Here is a 21,811-nt window from a genome sequence, read left to right as displayed (position 1 = left end):
GGTTGTGATTACATTAGAGATAATAATTCTCAGACATTGACATGAATTGGAGAGTATCCATTTTTATTTTCAAGCCTGTGCTGTTAAGGGGTGAAACAATTGACTAATTTTAGTAAAGAATTATAACTATTGGACTGCATTATTTTCTCGGAATAGTTAGTTTACTAATTCGGTTCAGTGGACATTGGAGAGCATTTTTCAATTCTTCTCTGAATTTCTTCTGGATGGCTGCGTAAATAAAGGTGTTGGTGCAGGAACTAAGAAGCTGCAGCATGTTCCCAGATTCCTGGAGAATGAATTTGGGATCACTGAAGCTTTTAATGTTATAATCGTTTGTGATTCGCACATTCAAGAACTGTATAACATATGTCATCCACAACAGGATGAAACTGCCAGAGATTGTGAAGAGTAAAATGATGGACTTTCTCCGGCTCTCCATCTCAGGGTCAGTCTGATTCTTTCCGTCATTGTCTGTACGAAGTCTCCTCCTGGCTCTACTGGCTGCTAGAATATGTCTGACTGTCAGAGCGTTGAACAGGAGAATTAGAAGGAACGGAGCACACGGGGTCAATATACAATCAAACCAGTCATATGCTGTCCATAGCAGTGAAGTATACCGGATATCCTTCAGTTTGCAATACCAGGGCACATTGTCAACCATGTAAATAGGCTCGTGAATAAAGTACCAGGGGATATTGGTTAAAAAGCCCAGGGCACAGACTGTTCCTATCACAACAGCCGCAGTTTTCTCGGTGCAGTATTTTATTTTCAATTTCTGGCAGCATATTGCCACAAAGCGATCAAAGGTAAACGTGACTGTTAACCAGACAGCACTCACTCTGGCTGCGTAAGTTACGACTGTGCTCACACTACACAGCGGGGTGATGGACAAGAAGCTGCCTGGAAAATAAATGGCACTGATACGATTTAATATCACAGCGGTGATAATGACCAGTAGATCTGTCACATTCATGGAGATAAGGTATCGAGTGATACATCTCGAAAGACCACACTTTCCTCTTGACAGGATCACAATCGCCACTAAATTAGCTGCATTAAACAGAAGGAGAATTAACTTACATGCAAAAACCACAATAATATCATCACATTGACCAAAATGCATGGACTCTTATTTTCTGCATCTGAAGCGATTTTCTGGGTCTGAAGAAACAACAGCTGATTTAATAATATGAAGATGGACGTTAGATGGAGGCAGACATCACGGATGGAAGAAGTATATTCTTAATCATCAAAATGGATTATCTGTTTATCAAGCATTGACTTCTCAATTACCATTACATTTTACCGTGCACGGTAATGAATTAATAAAGTTTCTATTTCCGAAATCAACCAATTAGTGGAGTCTGATGACATTTCAACGGGTATGGAAAATATTGGTGTTGATGTTTCCATGAATGGAGTAATTCGCTTACGAGGGTTGATTGGAGAAACGTGTCGAAATATTTGTCAAATGTCAAAAATTCATTCGGGTTCTTCGGAGAGACGATCGGGAGAAAACTGCTCACGACACAGGAACGGCAAGCAAGGCAACAAATCCTCCATCCGCACACCGACCAGAGTGAAGAACCTCATTGGACAAAACCATACCCTTAAAACCGCAAAACATTCTCACCGTCTCCCAGGCTCGAAAAAGGCAGACACTCCAGGAAGCGTGGAAAAAGTGTAAGTGAGAGTGAAACAACGCGGCCCCAAGGCCCCCACCCCCAGCTTATTCCTTACAAATCTCCAGTCTCTGGAAAACAAGCTAGACGAACTTAGAACGAGACTCACTTTCCAAAGGGAACTGAGGGATTGCTGTGTACTCTGTTTCACAGAGACTCTTGCTTCACCGGACAGTGCCCTAAAACCAGTGGGCTTCTCAATCCATCGAATAGACCGTACAGCGGCCTTAGCCATGGCTAGGGGTGGTGGGCCTGCTTCTTTATCAACACCTTGTGGTGCCTAGGCGTAGCGACACAGCAACTTTCTGCTCCCCAGACCTGGAATATCTCATGCTAAAATGCCACCCCTACTCCCTTCCGCGGGAGTTCACCGCCGTTATCCTGATGGTAGTTCACCTTCCACCCAATGCACACGTGAAGATTACGCCAGACGAAATATACATCACTACGATTAGCCTTGAGACGAGGCTTTGTTCATCGTTGCTGTGGACTTCAATCAGGCCAAACTCAAGAGCATACTACCAAGATACCACCAACACGTTTCCTATTCCAACACAGGCCCAAACATCCTAAACCACTGCTGCACAAATATCAAACATGCTCTATCGTTGCCCAGACTTTTGCCAATCAAACCACAGGACAGTACTCTTGCTTCGGCTTACTAGCAAGAACTGAAGCGGGAGAATCCATCAAAGAAAGTCGTGCAATGTTAGTCTGAGGTTAGTATTTAAAAACTCTGTAACCAGCCTGAAAGAGTACGCCACGACAGGAACTGACATCATTAATAAGTGTGTAGAAGGCAATGTGCCAACGAAGCAAATCGTGTGTTTCCAACCGGAAACAATGGATTAACAGGGATATCCACTGCTTGCTGAAGTCCAGGTCTGAGGCATTCAAGTCAAGCGACACTGACCTATACAAGAAAGCCAGATACGATCTAAAGAGATCCATCAAAGATGCCAAAAGACAGTACCGGACCAAGCTAGAGTCCTAGGCTAGCCACACGGAGCCCCGCTTGTCTGCAAGACATAACAGGCTACAAGATGAAGGCATGTTCAATCGCCGGCTCCAACGCACCTCTCCCTGATGATCTCAATACATCCTATGCCGGTTTTGAGCAAGAGGTCAGCCAGCACATGGCCTCTACCCTGGAAGCACAGGATGAACCTATATCTGGGGTCACCATTGCAGATGTCAGAGCAGCTTTCTTGAAGGTTAACCCACTGAAAGGGACTGGCCCAGATGGGGTACCCGGACGAGCATTCAGAACCTGCGAGGATCAGCTGGCGGGCGTATTCACAGACATCTTCAACCTCTCTTTACAACAATCTGAGATCCCTATCTACTTCAATAAGACGACCATCATCCCGGTACCGAAGAAAAACCAAGCAGCGTGCTTTAATGACTATCAGCCAGTGGCTCTGACAAATATCATCATGAAGTTCTTCGAAAGGTTAGTCATGGCATGAATCAATTCCAGCCTCCCGCACGACCTGGATCTACCACAATTTGACTACCACCGCAACAGATCCACAGCAGACGCCGTTTCCCTGGCCCTGCACTCAACCTTAGAACACCTAGATAATAAGGACACCTATGCCAGATTCCTATTTATTGACTACAGCTCAGCCTTCAACACTATGATTCCCACGAAACTCATCTCCAAACTCCGTGGCCTGTGCCTCGGCACCTCCCTCTGCGACTGGATCCTGAACTTCCTCACTCATAGTCCACAATCAGTAAGTTAATTCAACAACACCTCCTCCACGATAATCCTCAACCCCCGTGCCCCACAAGACTGTGTTCACAGCCCCCTACTATAATCCTTATACACCTATGACTGTGTGGCCAAATTCCGCTCCATGTCGATTTTCAATTTTGCTGATAACACCACCTAGTGGGTCGGATCTCAAACAATGACGAGTACAGGAATCTGGTGAACTGGTGCGGCAAAAATAATCTCTCTCTCACTGTCAACAAAACGAAGGAGATTGCCATCAACATCAGGAATCGTAAAGGAGAACATGCCCCTGTCTACATCAATGGTGCCGAAGTAGAAAGGGTCGAGAGCTTCAAGTTTTTAGTTCTCCAGATCACAAACAATCTGTCCTGTTAACCGCCCCCCCCCCGCCCCCCAATGGACGGAACTGGAGTTGAGAAAGCCCACCAAATTTCTCAGAAGACGAATGAAATATGGCATGTCAGCTATGACTCTCACCAATTTTTGCAGATGCACCATAGAAAGCATTATTTCTGGTTGTATCACAGCTTGGTATGGCTCCTGCTCTCCCCAAGATTGCAAGGAACTGCAAAAGTTTGTAAATGTAGCCCAATCCATCACGCAAACCAGCCTCCCATCCATTGACTCTGTCTACACTTCCCACTGCCCCGGCAAGGCAACCAGCATAATTAAGGACCCCATGCACCTCGGACATTTTCTCTTCCACCTTCTTCCTTCAGGAGATAGATACAAAAGTGTGAGGTCACGTACCAACCGACTCAAAAACAGCTTCTTCCCTGCTGCTCTCAGATTGTTGAATGGACTTACCTTGCATGAAGTTGATATTTGTCTACACCATAGCCATGACTGCAACACTACATTTTGTACTCTCTCGTTTCCTTCTCTATGAACGATATGTTTTGTCTGTATAGCACGCAAGAAGCAATACTTTTCACTGTATGTTAGTACAGGGGACAATAATAAATCAAATCAAATCAAAACCTCAGAGGAAGGATTAAACCGAAGAGGGGATTGATTTAATGTTATATATAAGGGAAGAAAAAGTGACGTCAGGACAAACTTTTGGCGCATGCAAATTTGCTGCATGAGAATGAGGTTGTGATAGTATTCGTAGCGACATTCAAGAGGGCATTGACTTATCATCTGAATAGGAAACGTGTGTGGTGACAGGGAAACGAAGGGGGAAACTGGAGAAACTGAACTGATCTTGCCGAGCAAACGTCTATGCTGCGACAATTCGAATATTCCATGCACTGAAAGATTAGAAACTTGAACAGAAAGCACAGATGATATAGCAATAATTGGAATTAAAACATAGAGAAACATTTATTATATCGTAAATCGGCACAACATGGATGATATCATACCTGTCTACCATGATGAGCATTTTTCACAGTTTAGCCCACTTAATTTAACTGTTCAATAATCTTTCGAATTTTATTTTTCCATCTACACTGATTAGGATGTAACTTAAGTTTATCGGGACATTTTGATGTGTGACCTTTTACATCGCATCTTCTCAGCCAATTATAGTTCGGATTAATCATTGAAGTGCCAACAGAATCCTAGCAAGAAACGACCAGTCATATCCTGTGAGTTCGAATGGTTTCTCTTATCTTTGCATTCTGTTATGTAGCTTAGCCAATTTCACAGAATGGGACAATTATTACAGATCAGCACGGTGCCATTTGAGCAATTGTGATTGCATCGTTTCTCTGAATGCACGTCTCACCGAAGGTCATCCACCGTCCTATCCTCCTAACATTCCACGTTCATCCATCCAGATAAATATGCAGTTAGTTTCTGAATTGTTCAAAAGGATCTCTCTCAACCACAATCTCATGCAGTGTATCACAAACACTCGCCACTCGCAGCGTACAACCCATGTCCTTAAATGAATTTTGCTGATTTCACGAGTTACTTTCATACTGTTCCCTTTAGTGTACGATATTTTCACTGGTGGAAACAGCCTCTCCACATCCAGTAAGTCCAGAACTCTTTTGACATTGATATTTAGTCCCATATATTTATATGCGTTTATTTCTATTCCAGTATCTTCACCGTGAAGTAACGTGGCCCTGTGGAGTCTCTAATCAAATGTTTTGTGAACTCTGTTACAAATGACACCGATAGATATTAAAAGCACATTACTGCGGATGCTGGAATCTGAAATCAGAAAGAGAAAATGCTGGAAAATTTCAGCAGGTCTGGCAGCATCTGTCGGAGAGAAAAAAGCTGACGTTTCGAGTTCAGAAGGCCCTTTGTCAAACTTCTTTGTCAAAGCAAATTCTACACCGATAGATATTCCCATGTCCAGTACTTTGATCACTGCTTTATTAAGTCAAATCTGGTTCGTCGAGGATTTAGAAAACCATATCCTGAGTTATTTCACCACTTCTGCCCCTTGCCTTGCGCATCCCGACCAGAAAAATATGTTTGTTGCCCACAGATCTTTGAACCCCTTTACTAATTTTAATCAAAGCGGCTAACTAGTTATTTAATCTTATATACGGAATGTACAACATATGAGATTTATGAAACCGTTCCTGAGAATTCACTCTCGAAGACTTGGTATCGTTATAGCAAATCGACATTGCACCATTTTTGAATGAAAAGTCTATCCTTCGTGAGGTGACATGGAAGAAAATGAGTATATTGCTCCTGGTATTCAAACGTCGGATAACTTCAACCCTTTTGTTTCATGGTATCCTTGAGACGCATTCAATTAGACAACGAATAACTTATTTTGAAGCATTACCTGGGACTGCAATGACAGCAAGTGTAGTGTAGTAAATAGCATATGGTAGTCCAGTAGGTGGAGCATGCATCTTCTGTGAGGGGCGGCGATGTCTTTCTGAGAATGATTTGTGCTCTGCTCGACTTTCAAAGAACATTCTATTATACCTCATGTTATCCCCCGTAGACACAATTAGGTTATATTACCAATAATGTTGCTTGCACTCACTGAACAAACACCGTTAATTAAACAATTACAATGGCGGATTGTAGCCTATGAGCAAGCACTTTGATATGGTCTGTTTTTAGCTTCGTTGTTAATATCATAGATTGAACACAATTACAAATGTGCGATTTTAAATTAAAATGTATATCTTTTAACAAAGGTGACCTGATGGCTTACCGCTTAAATGGACCTTCAATTAAACAATAACGATTTTTATTGCTCACCTATATCCTAATTAGGACAGTAACAATTCCATCTATATCAATGTTCTGGAATTGAATAGCGGTATAAAAACAAAAGGAGGCCTATCGACATGAAACTTGTACAAATGACATGAAAATCAAAGGAACCTCAAACTAGTCGATCCTTCTATAACTATGACCGCAGGCTCCATAACGTAGAGTCATAATATCATGCAGTGCAGAAGAGACCCTTCGGCACATCGATTCCGCACCAACAAAAATACACTAAATGTAAACTAATCCCCCTTTACAGCATTTGGCCCATAGTCTTGAATGCTGTGGCATTTCATGTGCTCATCAAAAAAAACTTTGTTGGATTCCCACCTCTACAATCCTCCCAGGCAGTGCAGTCCAGACTTCTAACTCTCTCTGTGAAAAATGTTTCCTTAAAAGCCCTCTAAACCTCCTGCTCCTCACCTGAAAATTATGCCCCTTTGCTACTCATCCTTCAACGATGTCCTCCCCATCCTGTCCGTAAACCTCTTAACCTTATCCAATCCAATCAGGTACCCTTCCTTTCTCCTCTGTTCTAAATATATTAATCCTATCCAGCATCTCTCCATATCTAAAATTATTCATCTCAGGCGCCATCCTTGTGAATATTCTCTTCAGCCTCGCCAATGAAATCACATGCTTCCTATAATTGGGCGACAAGAACTGCATCCAGTACTTCCAGCTTTTGCCTATCCAAAGTTTCATACAGTTCCAACATAAACTCCCTGCTCAAGTAATCTATACCACGAGGGATAGTGAAGTTCTGTATGCCTTCTTAACTATCATATTACTCTGTTCTGCCGCTTTCAAGGATCAGTGGACAAACATCCTAAGATAATTCTGCTCCTCTGAACTTCATTTTGTCCTTCCATCCATTGCATTCTCCCTTGTCATTTTCCTCCTTCCTAAGTGTGTCATTCAACACTTCACAGGGCTATGCCCCTGATCGGCCGCATCTGAGCAACTCACAGAAAGATAGGAACATAGGAATTATGCGCAAATGTCGGTAAATTCAGCCCTGCTATCATGCTCCCCCATGCAATCAGATCATTGTTGATCGATTCTTGGTCTCAAATGCATCATCCCAAATGCTCCCAATATCCCTCTTTCTCTTTTGATACTGGAAATGTATCTGTCTCACTCTCGAAACCATTCAACGATTCAGACTCCACCGTGCTGTGGGACAACGAGTTCCACAAATCCATCACCGTTTGCGAGAGGTAGTTCCTCCTGAGCTCAGATTTTAATCGACAACCTCTCAACCTATATATGTGACCTCTTTTTCTGGATTGCCGCAGAAGAGAAAGCAATTGCTCTACATTTATCTCATCAATCCATTTTACAATTTGATATCTCCCCAACAGAATCTGTCATCTCTATCTTCCTGCAATCTAGAAAATGTTCGCTAATAGCCACACCAGCATTTTTTTCTGTCACTCTTAAACTTACTTATCATCCGCCCACCTTCTCATCTATATCGTTTCGGAAAAATAGTTTATTTTTGGCATGAGGGAGCCATATACATCAGAACATAAGAAATAGGAGCAGGAGTAGGCCATCTAGCGCCTCGAGCCTGCCCCGCCATTCAATAAGATCATGGCTGATCTGAAGTGAATCAGTTCCACTTACCCGCCTGCTCCCCATAACCCTTAATTCCCTTACCGATCAGAAATCCATCTATCCGTAACGTAAAAATATTCAACGAGGTACCCCCACCACTTCAGTGGGCAGAGAATTCCAGAGATTCACCACCCTCTGAGAGAAGAAGTTCCTCCCCAACTCTATCCGAAACTGAACCCCCTTTATTTTGAGGCTGTGCCCTCTAGTTCTGGTTTCCTTTCTAAGTGGAAAGAATCTCACCACTTCAATAGTGAAGTGTACCTGTTCCATTCGGTATCTACCCACTCTGGCTTTTTCTTTCTTTCTGTCGATAGATCTGCCTCAGTCCTTCCCTCTCTCAGTCTAACTATTCATTTCCCTCTTTTGTTTTTGTTCCTCCTATTCTCTCCCTGTCTGGGTGGAATCAAGTTTAATTGAATTGACTCCTGAAATGAGGCGGTTGTTGAGCTGGGGTTGATTTTAATGGCGGAGGAGACTCAATGGGACATGTGATCTAATCCATCTCCAATGATTCTGTTCACTGCCAATACTAGTTCCGACAGCAATGACTTCTGTTGGTGTCGTTGATCGGAAGTTTAAGGCATTAAATTTAGGATAGCGACATTTGTGGAGGAGTGTGATCAAATTCTCCCAATGTCAGATTTTTATTGAAATTACTTTAAACGTTACGAACTTTGATCAAACATGTGATTATTAAAATTGAATGCAGTAGAATGTGTCACCATTCATTTTGATTAGAGAAACCAGCAGAGAGAATATAAAGTGAGCTACTGACGGGCTTGTGGAACGAGTTTAGTTGCTCCACAAGTAAACCGGATCTGCTTCAAATCATGCATCGCAAAGTTTCTGTAGTGCAGTCGTTACCATGTTTGCCTCACATGTGCACAGATCCCCGGGTCAAGACCGAGCAAAAACATTTCGAAATGGGTTAATTTCAAATGATTCAGATTTATTCTTGCTTTTCGCGAAACATTGATTGAGGTCTTGTGGCATTTAAAATGGGAGTCACTCAATAAAGAGATTAAAAGGGAAGGTCTGTGATAGAGAGCATAACAGGATGGGTTAACTGACACAAGGAATGATGGACAAGGGCAACATTGAGTGGTTCCCAATATTTTTATACTTTGCTGCTTTTATGGGTGAACTCCAGCTCTCCATTCCTCCGGCAATTTCACCGCTCAAACTGAGACTTTCTCCATCCCGCTTTGTTAATCCCACAGTTACTTCTTTCTGAATGAAAACTGCTTGCAATCAGTCGAAGTCAAATAGTTTTGTGCTTCATTCAGCGAGAAGTTTTCTTATCATTTAGCCCGATATTTTTATCCAGAAATGAATGAAATTTGTGTCAATGCAAACGGTTAATTCTGACCCATTATCAACCAGATTTTACCGAGTGTCACCATCTCCATCGTCAGCGCTTTTCATCCTATATCTGTCCTTCACTATCTGTGTTTCTTTTTGACCTTTTGTCCATGTGACATTTCCAACTCGGAAGCAAAACTACAAACCTCACTCCACCGTTTCTGGCAGAGCGGCTTTGGACCAGGAAGTATTACAGTTTGTTTATCAAAAACATTAAATCTTAGTGTATCGAAGCCAGCCTGTGACCCCGAAAGCACCGAACACTAGCCACGAGACCAGCAGGATGTAATTTTCCTGAATCTCGCAGTCACGGATTACAGGAATGTGCACAGTGCCAATTAAACACAGTCACCCACTCCTTCCAGTCTGTTAAGATATGAAATTGTTCATATTTTCACACTAGCTTCCAGTATGACCAAAGCAGAGCTGTGACAAGCTGATGTTGTTCAGAATTTTTACCACACTCAGGTTTATAACACTTCGATGCCAACATTCCTCGAACGTGGTGAGCTACAGTGAAATTTAATGCAGTTGAAGATAGCATATTGAAGATAGCTTACTCATTTTTTTCAGGAGGAACCAGCAAGGGTAAAGTAAATATGAATTGCTGTGGGTTTTTGATGGGATTGTGCATTGGGGCTGATATTTCACTCTACTGTTCAAATTGGCACAGGTATTGAACGACCATTTTCAGCCTGTAGCCGTGTGTTGCGGTCCGCGGTGTAATGGTGAGCACTCTGGACCCTGAATCCAGCAATCCGAGTTCAAAACTCGGCTTTAATTTGCAAATGCTGATGGTTGGTTTGCTGAAGGGCATTTTGTTTAAATTTCTCACAAAGTACGAATCGAAAGGACAATTTGTCAGCAAGTTCAACTGCTATTACAATGCACATTGCTGAGCCTCTGGTGCCAGGTGCCTGCAACATCAGTGTTTTTCATCTTTTCGCTGCTCTTTAACTCCTCTGTTGAAAAAAAGAAACAGTTGGTGTCACACAATAACAATTCGACTGGAGTCTGGCAATTATTGAGCAAGTGTTTACGTGCGTGTGTGTGTGTGTGTGTCTGTGCGCCTGTGTGTCTTTGTCTATGTGTGTGTGTGTGAGAGAGAAAGAGGGCGTTGGTGTGTGTGTGTTTTGGGATAAAAGTCTTCCATCAGAGTGCTGTTGATTCAATGGGTGACGGTTCACACTCTGGCCTCTCGCCTCCTAACTTTTGTTTAAATTGGGACAGATAACAGAGTGAATTACACCTCCAGGTGGACACAAAGCCCACTGTCGCTTCCCCGACTCTCAGCGCTTTGTATTCTTGAGCAATCGTTCTCTGGGCCTGATGCAATGACGCCAAGAGAGTCATTCTCTGCAAAAACTGCAACTTGCACATTGCTGAGTCTCTGGCGAAAGATGCCTGCATCAGCAATGTTTTTTTTTTCATCTTTCGCTGCTCTTTAAATCATCTATTGAAAGAAATGAGCAGTTGGTATCACACAACAACAATTCGACTGGAGATTGGCAATTATTGAGCAAGTGTGTGTGTGTGTGTGTTTTGGGAGAAAGGCCGAGTGTCATAGGTCAGAGTGCTATCATTTCCATGTCGTAACGCTTCGCAGTTTGGACTCTCGCCGTCCCACCTCTTGTTTAAATTGGGACAGATGAGTGAGTGAATGGTACAAGTAGGTGGATCCCCAACAAAATATATCCTGAATTCGTAACATCTTTTGAAATGATTAATTCTCTTTATGTTTCATTTCATGTCAAACAGGGTGACAGATCCTTGTATCTTATTATTTAAAACCTCAGCCCTTTGACGATGTAAACAGGTCAAGTTCAGTCAAAGAAAACTAATCCACATTGAACGAGAAAAAAAGACACTGAAGGTACTGCAAACCCCACCTCAAAACAGAAAATATTGGAAACAGCAGGTCAAACAGCGTCTGTGGTGAGGGAAACAGAATGAATGGTTCGGGTCGCTGACGTTTTATTCAAACTGGAAGAAGTTAGAGGTTTAATAGTTTACGAGCAAATACAGAGTGAGGGAGAATAGAGGGCGAGAACCCTATTTATGATCTTGTGATAGGATGTAAGGCTGGAGTGATTGAATGACAATGAGGATGATTATTGTTCCCACTGACATAATCTTCCAGGTCTTGCTTTAAATCTTGCGCAAAATGAGAAGACATTTGCTCTCTGAATTAAGGACTAAACTCTTCGACTGCCCGGGAAGCAGGGATAGCTTTAATTCAGAAAGCAGTGACGGTGAGATTAGTGGGGCGGCACGGTGGGACGGTGGTTTGCACTGCTGCCTCACAGGGACAGGGACCCGAGTTAGATTCCTGTTTGGGTTACTCTCTGTGTGAAGTATGCACGTTCTTCCCGTGGCTGCATGGGTTTTCACCCACAGTCGGAAAGATGTGCTGGTTAGGTGCACTGACCCGAGTGGGCGCTGGAGCGTGGCGGGTCGGTGAATTTCATCGTAAATTGCAAAGTTAACCTTACTTGTGACTAATAAAGCAAAGCAGGATAGAGAAAGACTCCGTTTGAACGGTGACACTGCCAAGACTTCACCAACGAAAGCAGCAAACACAGCGTGGGGCTCGAACCCACGACCCTGAGATTAAGAGTCTCATACTCCACCAACTGACCGCGAGGGACACATATCAGAACTGGCACTTAATATTCTAAAATGCGTGGAGGCAAATATTGCTTTGCCATCTGGTGTCCCAGCTTGTTCTGATTACAATGTTTACAATTAATCAACCGACAGAATCATTGAGGTAAGAAGGCATTCCTCTCTATCATCAATAACTTCATTTACATCTTCCACTTCTTAGCTTCACCTCCTTCCAAACATTGCAAACTCCTCTTACATCTTTCACCTGAACATTTTTGATCTACATACTCAAAACTGGCGGGGAAACAGCGTCCACAGTATGTCCGAAGTCAAACTGTCACCCCATTTTCAGACGTTTCAATCTGGTTAAGTGAATGTTCGCAAGCATTGTCACCTTTTGAAAATGCCTGGATTCTCTGTGAGTGTGTCGTGCTCATAGCAGCATTGCAGTGTGTGCTGAGGTTCTCAAATCAAACCCCTGTGAGCCAATTCCGCCATGTCACCGGAATTAAACTAACAAAATCCACGACTTATCCATTACAGAACAAGTGCTTGTTCAGGATTTGCACCCGGGACCTCCTGCAAGCTTGGGGATTTAACACCCAAAGTGAGAACACCCCTAGACCAACAAGCTATCGGTACAAAAGTGCATCAACTAAATATATATTCTATTGCCATCTAAAAGCGGATCAGACATCTGCACTGAAATGTGGCAACGTTGGAAAAACTCAGGAAGTCAGACAGCGTCTGTGCATAGGGAAACAAAGATAAATATTCACCTCCATGACCTTTCATTAACATTGGGAATGTTTAGAGATGTTGGGAGTTCAAAACAAATGAAATCCAGCAGGGAGGAAACATAACAACATCTGGTAGGGTGGAAGCCTAGAGAAAATGAATGAGGGAAACAGAGAATCACAGAATGATTACACCACAGGATGAGACGATTACAACGTTACTTGCACGACTCACATGCAATGTGGGTGAAGGGGAACCAGAGGATGTACTGTGCATATATTTCAACAGAACCACAGTGATGAGGTTGGTGGGCTTGAAAATTGATCGTTCCGCAAAGAAACATAGGAACGTAGGAATTGGGAGCAGATGTAGGCAAATTCAGCCCTTTGGTCCTGTTCCGCCATTCAATCAGATCATTGTTGATCTCTCTTTGATCTGAAATCTACCTCCCCACCTGTTCTCTATACCCCTTTGATGCGTTTTTCTATATCAGAAACATTTCTATCCCTTCTTGAAATCATTCAATGATTCAGGCTCCACCGCGTTATGGGGCAGCGAGTTCCAACAATTCACCGCCCTTTGCGAGAAGTAGTTCTTCCCCATCTCAGTTTTAAATCCACGGGCTCTCAAACTATACACGTGACCTCTTGTTCTTGATTGCCCCATAAGAAGAAGCTTTTGGTCTACCTTTTCTTTATCAATCCATTTAGAATTTTATATATCTCTATCTGATCCCCTCTTCATCCTTCTAAACTTTAGCATTTTGTGGGACCATTTCACCTCACTGTCAATTCCATGACCCAGAGAACTGAATCCGTGTTGTCATTGGCTGAAGGAGGCAATAATGTTCCATCCAAACAGGACATTTTGAAGAGGAAACGTGTCACAAGTGAAAAAAGATCTGAGAGGAAAATAATGAGCAAAGGGACATGTGTGAAGTCAGTTTGAAAAACACAGTTCACCGGTTTCCGTGGTAGTCCAGTGGCTTGTGTTCAGCACTCTCCCTGTGATGTCTGGTTTCAATTCCCGCTTTGGAAAAGAAGACTATTTGCTCTCAGCAAACCATTAATAATGATCTGATTTACTCTCTGATCGAAAGCAGGTCTACTAGAATCAGCCGAGTGAGGTTTGCAAGTTTATATCAGAGCTGGAAGTTTCACATGTGCAACAGTTGAAGAACAAACACAGAAAGAAGAGGAAAGTGATAGGGTGCAAAACTTTTATGAAGGGCATAGATAGGGTGAACAGTGGGCAGCATTTTTCCCAGGTCGGAGGTGACGAACACAAGGGGTCACGGGTTCAAGGTGAGGGGGGCAAGGTTCAACACAGATGTCAGGGGAAGGGACGTATTTTACACAGATGGTGATGGGGGCGTGGAATGCACTGCCAAGCAAGGTGATTGAGGCGGACATGCTTGGATCGTTTAAGACTTGTCTCGAGAGCCACATGAACAGACCGGCAATAGAGGGATACAAACAAATGGTCTCGTTGGGCACATGAGCGGCGCAGGTTTGGAGGGCCGAAGGGCCTGTTCCTGTGCTGTATTGTTCTTTGTTCTTTGTACTAACGATTGAGATGTTGTTGCAAGGTAAAATCTGTCTGGTCGTGAGCCAGATTTTACCGTTTATATTGACACTGAATTATGAAACTTTTTCCTCACTCTGCATTGGAAAGCATTTGGCAATATTTCTGTCCGGTTTCGAAGCGTCGGAAGCGAAAGTGATAATTGCACTGGAGTGTTTGTTATATGTTGTCATTGGCTGAACACATCACTGGCGTTGAAAGAGAGGGCGCCATTTTGCAGGAGAAAGCTGTTTGTGGCGAAAGTGGCGTGAAAATTAAAGTACCAGAAGCAGCGTGGATAAATTAAATTCTAAAACACGCTGTAAGCTGCTGGCCTGGTTGTTAGAGTTTGTCTCTGTCGCTGCTGTTTAGATTACTGGTCTGGAATTGAAGATTTATTGCTCTCATCCAAACTGTGAAAACTGTGAGTTATTTCCTGGATGAAGATATAGAACGTAATCTCGCCTCGGGCCCTGAAGTGCAGACTCTGAGCAAATTCATCAGGAGGTTCTCTTGTCATTTCTGGCAGGAAATTGGGAAGCAACGAGCTTAAGGACAGTTTAAATGATGCCGGCTCTTCACTGCAGCGCATTGCGTTTCTGACGTGAGATGATTTCTGTTTGTTACGCAGTTCAGGCTGACCTGATTCAGGGAAGGAGCAGGCTCATGTCTCCTGTTGGCCTTTCCCACCTCCATTGCGTTTGATGAATTTGAGTAACATTATCATTAAATAACATGATTGCGATACATTCCAATGTGGTAGTGTGGCCGAGCGGTCTAAGGCGCTGGATTTAAGGCTCCAGTCTCTATGGGGGCGTGGGTTCGTTTTGGTCCTTGCCGCTGCAGTCCAACAGCTCAGAATTAATCCCATGAGTGTGTGTGGTGCCGATTTCGTCATGAACAACGAGCAGAGACATTACCAACTTTAAAAAGTTGTTGGGGTAAAGCAGCGTGTGTGCAAGATGCACCTTTCGAGAGCACACACAGGCTGAATTTCTGACGACTGAGTTCAACAACCTGATGAAGGAGCAGCGCCCCGAAAGCTCGTAATTCCAAATAAGTCTGTTTGACTTTAACCTGCTGTTGTGAGAATTCTTGCTCTACCCACTCAGTCCAAAGCCGGCATCTCCACATCATGATATAAACAACATGATTACAAACAGTGAGACTGGATTCCCGGCCCAGGAATTAAGGTGATGGACTTGGATTTTCTAACTGAAGTTCAAATCCTGTCATGTACACTTCCCATCATTCTGACCAGATATTTACAGAATTAACCTGGCTTCTGTGATAACCACCGCACAATATAAACACGGAGATGGCCTCAGGGCAAGCAGATCCGGTTTACTGGAGAACAACTAGACTGGCTCCAGAAGCTCATCTTTTGCCCACAGCAATTGATATTACATTGTCTCTGCGTGTTCCTCCTGTCAAAATGAATAATGATACTTCCCACTGCATTAAAGTTTCGTAATAACATGTTCGAGAAAAAATATTCATGACGTTTAAAGCAAATCAACTGAACACCTGAAATTTGTGGCATTTGGCCACTTTCCCCCACAAATGCTATTGCCTCGAATTCAATGCCTCAGAACACTCACCAATGCTTTTAGCGAAAATGATCGCTGTCAGATATGGTGATGCAGGGAACAGAATTAATGGATTCGGATAGGCTCACATGTCCCATGGAGTCTGCTCCATAATTTAAGGAGATTATGACGAACCCCAGGACTCAACACCAATTTCCAACCCGATCATGATGGCCCTTCATTGCCTTAGGTTCCAAACATATCTTCATCTGAAACTTCAATATCCTCATTAACTGAGGATCCACAGACCTCTGGCGAACCGTCATCCAGACACGAAACTTTGGCTCTTTTCTCTCTCCATAGATGCTGCGAGACCTGCTGAGATGTTCCAGCATTTTCTGTTTTTGTTTCAGTTTCCAGCATCCTCAGTATTTTGCTTTTCCCGCCCCGAGTTACATTCAGTTTTTTTTTTCTATCACAACTTTGTCAACTCTTACCCACGGCTCCCACCCTCACCCCCCCCCCCCCCCCCGCCCCCGCACCCCCCCCCCCCCCCCCCGCATCTCCCACACTGAAAGTATAAACCTCGTCCTATTTTCCTGTCTTCAGCTTTGATGACTGACCATGCAGATTTGAAATGTTGGGTCTATTCCCTCTCCAGAGAGGCCGTCATGCCAGTTGAGATTTCCCAGCATTTTAAGCTTTTCTTTTAAATTCCAGCATCTGCAGTAATTTGCTGTTGACTGAAGTAGTCATTCCTGTTCGAACAAAACATGAGTTTTTTTCCCACAAACCTTTCTCGAGTATTTAAAAAACGCTGCAATGTATCGGTCAGATTAAACCCCTTGCTTGCATCTTCCCTGGTGGTCTAGTGGTTAGGATTTGGCGCTTTCACCGCCGCGGCCCGGGTTCGATTCCCGGTCAGGGAATGTCGATTTTATAACTGCCGACCAGCACATGATTTAGGAGGGGCTGAAATTGCTTCCTGATCGAAAACAGGAGTGATCATTGTGCCAGTTTGAACTACCTGGAGAAACATAATAAACCCACTTGCACAATCCCGTCAATTGTCCCCGGCAATTTATGTTTACATTCCCCTTGCTGCTTCCTCCTGTCAAAATGAATAATAATGCATTCTGCTCCACTAAATTTCACTGTAGCTCACCACATTCACAGATCATTCGTAACCTCTGCGTCCTCTGTAGCTTCTTGTGGTAAATCTGCTGAACAACATCAGAGATTTGTATCTCATTGATCATCATTACTGTCTCCATTGCTTCATTCCAGGTCACGGTCGCTACAGACATAGTCACACAGTCATTCTACCTTCTGCAGCAAATGATATTCTCTTCCTTTGCTTTCAGATACTTTCACCACCTGAAACTAATTGCACGCGAAGTAAAATGTTCTGATGAGTTGACAGTTTATCATCAATTCTGGGCCTTGGAGGTGAAAGGATTGACTCTGAACGACTTGACCACCCGGCCTCCACGATCGCCAGCTAAATGTTGCCTTATCCATCACTCCTTGTTTCATTTAATCATCCTCCCTTGCTTTCTATCACAGACCATTCCTTTTGTTCTTTTCACTGGCTGATTCATGGCGTTACCATCAGAAAATGTTGAAAATACTCGGCAGTTAATGATTTGTGGCAAATGCGTGATTATTTCTGAAAGCTGAATTAGTCTGAAATTGAAAACATTTGGAAATGTTTCTGTAAAGATGAAAAACTGCTGATGCTGGAACCCGAAACACACAAAAAGAATACTGGAAAATCTCTGCAGGTCTGGCAGCATCTGTGTAGAGAGAATAGAACCAGTGTGTCGAATCAGGAAATCTGATGAAGGGTCATCCAGATTTGAAACGTTGGTTTCTCCACAGATGCCGTCAGTGCTGCTGAGATTCTCCAGCATTTTCTATTCCTGTTTAATATGTTTCTGCCCAGGATTGAACCAGGAAACTTGCGTGTGTACGGCGGGCGTGATAACTATCAGAAACGCTGCGATGCAACGATGTAAGGAAACTGGTTCCACAAACACGTCAGTTGCCCAAAGCATTTTATATTTGCATTGTGTCTGCTGGGACATCCTGTTAAAATGTATAACGATACATTCTACTGCATGGAATTCGTGTGATAACATGCACGACCTACCTTGTTTTAAGTTGATCTTTCTCTACACCCCAGCTAAGACTGTAACAGTACATTCTGCACTCTTTCGTTTCCTTCTCAATGAACGATACGTTTTGTGTGTGCAGCGCGCAAGTAGAATACTTTTCACTGTATGCTAATGCATGTGACAATAATAAATCAAATCAAAGGTACTCCATGAATTTAATTAATTGAACATTTAACAGTGATGGGCTTCGATGATACGGCTCAACCAATGCTACTGCCCTGAATTCAGTGCCTGAGACTTCAATGCTGCCAGCAGACGCCATTGGTACCGGATCTGGTATTGACAGTGAACAGAATCAATGAAGTTGAACTTGGACACATGTCCCATTGAGCCTCCTCCATGACTCAAACAAGGCAGATCCGCAACCTCAACTCCAATTTCCCAGCTTATCCCAATAGGCCTTCATTCCCTGAGATTCCAACAATTGCTCCAACTCAACCTTCAATCTCCTCAGCGACTGAGGATCCACGCACCTCTGGGCGGCTGCAGAATTCTAAAGATACACAAGCCTTTGGGAGAAGAAATGTCTCCTTACCTCAGTCATAAATGGCTGACACATGATCCAGAGAATGTAAGCCCAGAGTGCCTGACCGAGACACTTGTCGCCATCCTAACCCACTTACCCTCACACATTTACCATGGTTAATCCATCTGACCGACATCAACTGCACCGTGAGTGAGACAGTGAAAACAGAAATGCATCAATATGACAGTGGCAATTTTACTGAGCACATTTTTTTCCAATAATTTGTGAAGAACAAATTAATGTTTTGGATCCATCTTCAGTTCACATTCAACAACGAACTACAATCTGGGAACTTTTAAGCAGTAAATTTCAATCATGTTCGACGCTGTATCGAGTCGGAGAGCCTATCCTGTATGATATGAAAATGATAAACCTTACAGTATAGAAACTCTGCTCATGAACAATGTGACTGGACTTGAATATCAAACCCTGGAGTCTGATTGAAATTTAGAACCTTGTTTTAGCGAATTCTAATTCGACTGAAATCTTGAGCCATGTGGCATATTCATTGATCGAACAAAAGATTCAGAAAATAAGATTTGTCCCAATTTTTACCCCTTTCTTTATGACTGCAGTTGTACAATATCATTCAAGACATGGCGAAGTGTAAATGTCCTATGGCTGTGAGATAATACAATGCTTTAATATTTAACAAAAACAATTTGAAATTACTCAGTTGTTTTGAAAATACTTTGCCACTTTGCAAACGCAATAATCGCTATAATTCAGAACAGCTAACGCATGGGAGTGTTTAGAATTTTATGTGTCCATAGATGCTGCCAAACCAGCAGAAAATGTCTACCATCTGCTATTTATATTACAAAAACAGCTTTTATCACAACATAAAATACACAGCAAGTCGGTAATGATCAGTGGAATGAACTTTTGCAGATCGGTGCTTTTAAACGTACAAAATGCTGAGGTGGAAAGCAGATAGTTTGAAGTGATGAATATTTGCTGTGTGTTACCTCTAAGTTTCACAGGATCGGCAATGACGAGATTGGTCGGTTTTGGAAATTGAAAGATACACATGAAAAGCCTGTGGAACTATTTCACTTCAGTGTCGATTTATTGTTCCAGGTGACAACGATTAGTGTTTCACTGGCTGAAGGAGTCACTGGTGTTCTTTCTGGATATGATTTTTGTCAAAAACATTTCTTGGGTATTTAAAAAAATGCTGAAGTGGGAAGGTGGGCTGAACATGACACCGTTATCTTCCCTGATGGTGCAATGGTTCGGAATCAGCGCTCACACCACCGCGGCCCGGGTTTGATTCCCGGCCAGGGAATTAAAGTGTATTCATCGAGTGCAGCACATGAATGAAGAGGACCTGGAATTACTTCCTGATTGAAAACATGAGTGATAGTTGATCCTGTTTGAACTGGAGCGAGAAAAAAATCGTTCATTTCCACAATCCCGTCAATTGCCCCCAGCAACTTATTGCATCTGCTGGCTGCTCCTGTCAAATGAATACGATACATTCGGCTGCATTAAATCTGAGCTAGTTACAAATTTCTGGTCGGAAGTGGAACAAAACTGCATTCCTTGTACAAACACACCCAAATCAGCATCAACACTCAGCAATTTCTCACATTTGAAACCTCATTGGAGTCCCACTACACAAACAATGCATCCAGAGACTCATGCGGTATAGAATTCCACAGGTTCATCGCCCTCAGAGGAAAGATATTTCTCCAATTCGCAGATTTAAGTGGCTCCCTCGTATCCTGCAACCCTGAACATTTGTTCCAGAACTGTCCCCGCAGCCCCCCGGCAGCCAGAGCAAACCACACAGGGAGAACATGCAAACTCTACACAGACAGTGACCAGGCCAGGAATCGGACCCGGGTCCCTGGGTGCTCTGAGGTAGCAACGCTAACCACTAACCATATTTCCATTCTCCAGAGTTTCTCGCAGGCGATTTGGAATGAGACTCGCTCCCTCACTGAACACACTTCAGGCTGGTATGGACAGATTTCTGAATTAACCGGGAATGAAGAGGGTGAGCGGGAAAATGAAATTGAAACCCAGGATTAACCATGAGTTAAAGCAGTGGTTCCCAAACCTTTTTCACTGGGCTGCACTTTCGGAATAAAAATTTGCTCAGGCCACACCGAATTTTTTATTGATAAGAAATCCATTCAAAAACGAAGAAAAAACAACTCCGAGCAGTGCTTGATTCAAAACACAGAACAAAACTACTTTATAATATGATCATGGGACATCCAGAAAGTATAAAACAATGCAGCTACGTAAAAACATGATTCATTCCCAAAATATATTTATAGACGAGCCTCTTACATATGTAACCTTATGTAAGTATACAAACTCAATGAGAGGTGTGAGCTTGTTTTTGTCGGGTAATCTCATTTACTAATTTGAGACAAACAAACTCTCATCTCTTAATCAGCGCAAAGGAGCCTTTCTCTTTTCTGGTCTTTGATATTTGTCAGAGCTGAAAATCCCTGTTCACAACAATATGTCATGGAGAACTGTAGAAGAATAGCTAATGCTCTTGAAGAGATGCGTGGATACTGTTTCTGGTTGTATATCCAAAAAGAGTCCAGTGGCATACTCCCGTGTTTCATTTTCAAGGTGCGATCACTCGAAATGCAGGCATCCTTCTCCTCATCCAATGTCAGACCTGAACAGCTGGAATTCGCAAAGGGGTCTCTCACCCAGTCGAATTTTTCTGTAGACAACGGTGGGAAGTAATGATCAATCTTTTATACCAGTGTTGCAAGATGTTCCTGTATGAGGCCGTACAATTCATTGCTCGTTTTGAAACTTTTTATCAGTGGGAACATTTCGAGGTTATGTTGCATCGCTCTTCCGAGCCAGACCTGAAGCTTTTGTTTGAATGCAGTTAGTTTGTCTGTACTTGTGAGGATATTGTCATCGCTGCCTTGCAGACTGACATTGAGCACATTCAACCGGGAAAAGATATCGGCCAAATATGCCAGCTTTGCACACCAGTCATTGTCAATGTGGTCCAATGGGTTCCCTTCTTGTTCCAAAAATTCACTTAATTCGTTCTTCAGTTCCAACACCCGATTTAAAACTTTTCC

The 21,811-nt window shown here is 42.9% G+C and overlaps 1 protein-coding gene and 1 non-coding gene across 2 annotated transcripts; one reads left to right on the top strand and one right to left on the bottom strand.

Annotated features, from left to right (window-relative positions):
• Positions 1-139: 139 nt before the first annotated feature.
• On the bottom strand, positions 140-17,347 carry LOC144486914 (putative G-protein coupled receptor 139). The gene is made up of 3 exons (XM_078204938.1): positions 17,206-17,347; positions 5,575-5,589; positions 140-1,050 (listed from the first exon to the last, which is right to left on the bottom strand). Exons 1-3 carry the CDS (start codon positions 17,345-17,347, stop codon positions 140-142), a joined length of 1,068 nt encoding a protein of 355 aa, XP_078061064.1.
• Positions 16,898-16,969, top strand: trnae-uuc (transfer RNA glutamic acid (anticodon UUC)). Its single transcript has one exon. It is a non-coding gene; the product is annotated as a tRNA-Glu (tRNA).
• Positions 17,348-21,811: the final 4,464 nt, after the last annotated feature.

The sequence above is a fragment of the Mustelus asterias genome, unplaced genomic scaffold, assembly GCF_964213995.1.
Source record: "Mustelus asterias unplaced genomic scaffold, sMusAst1.hap1.1 HAP1_SCAFFOLD_517, whole genome shotgun sequence".
Lineage (NCBI taxonomy): Eukaryota > Metazoa > Chordata > Chondrichthyes > Carcharhiniformes > Triakidae > Mustelus > Mustelus asterias.
This window is presented reverse-complemented; position numbering and strand designations above follow the sequence as displayed.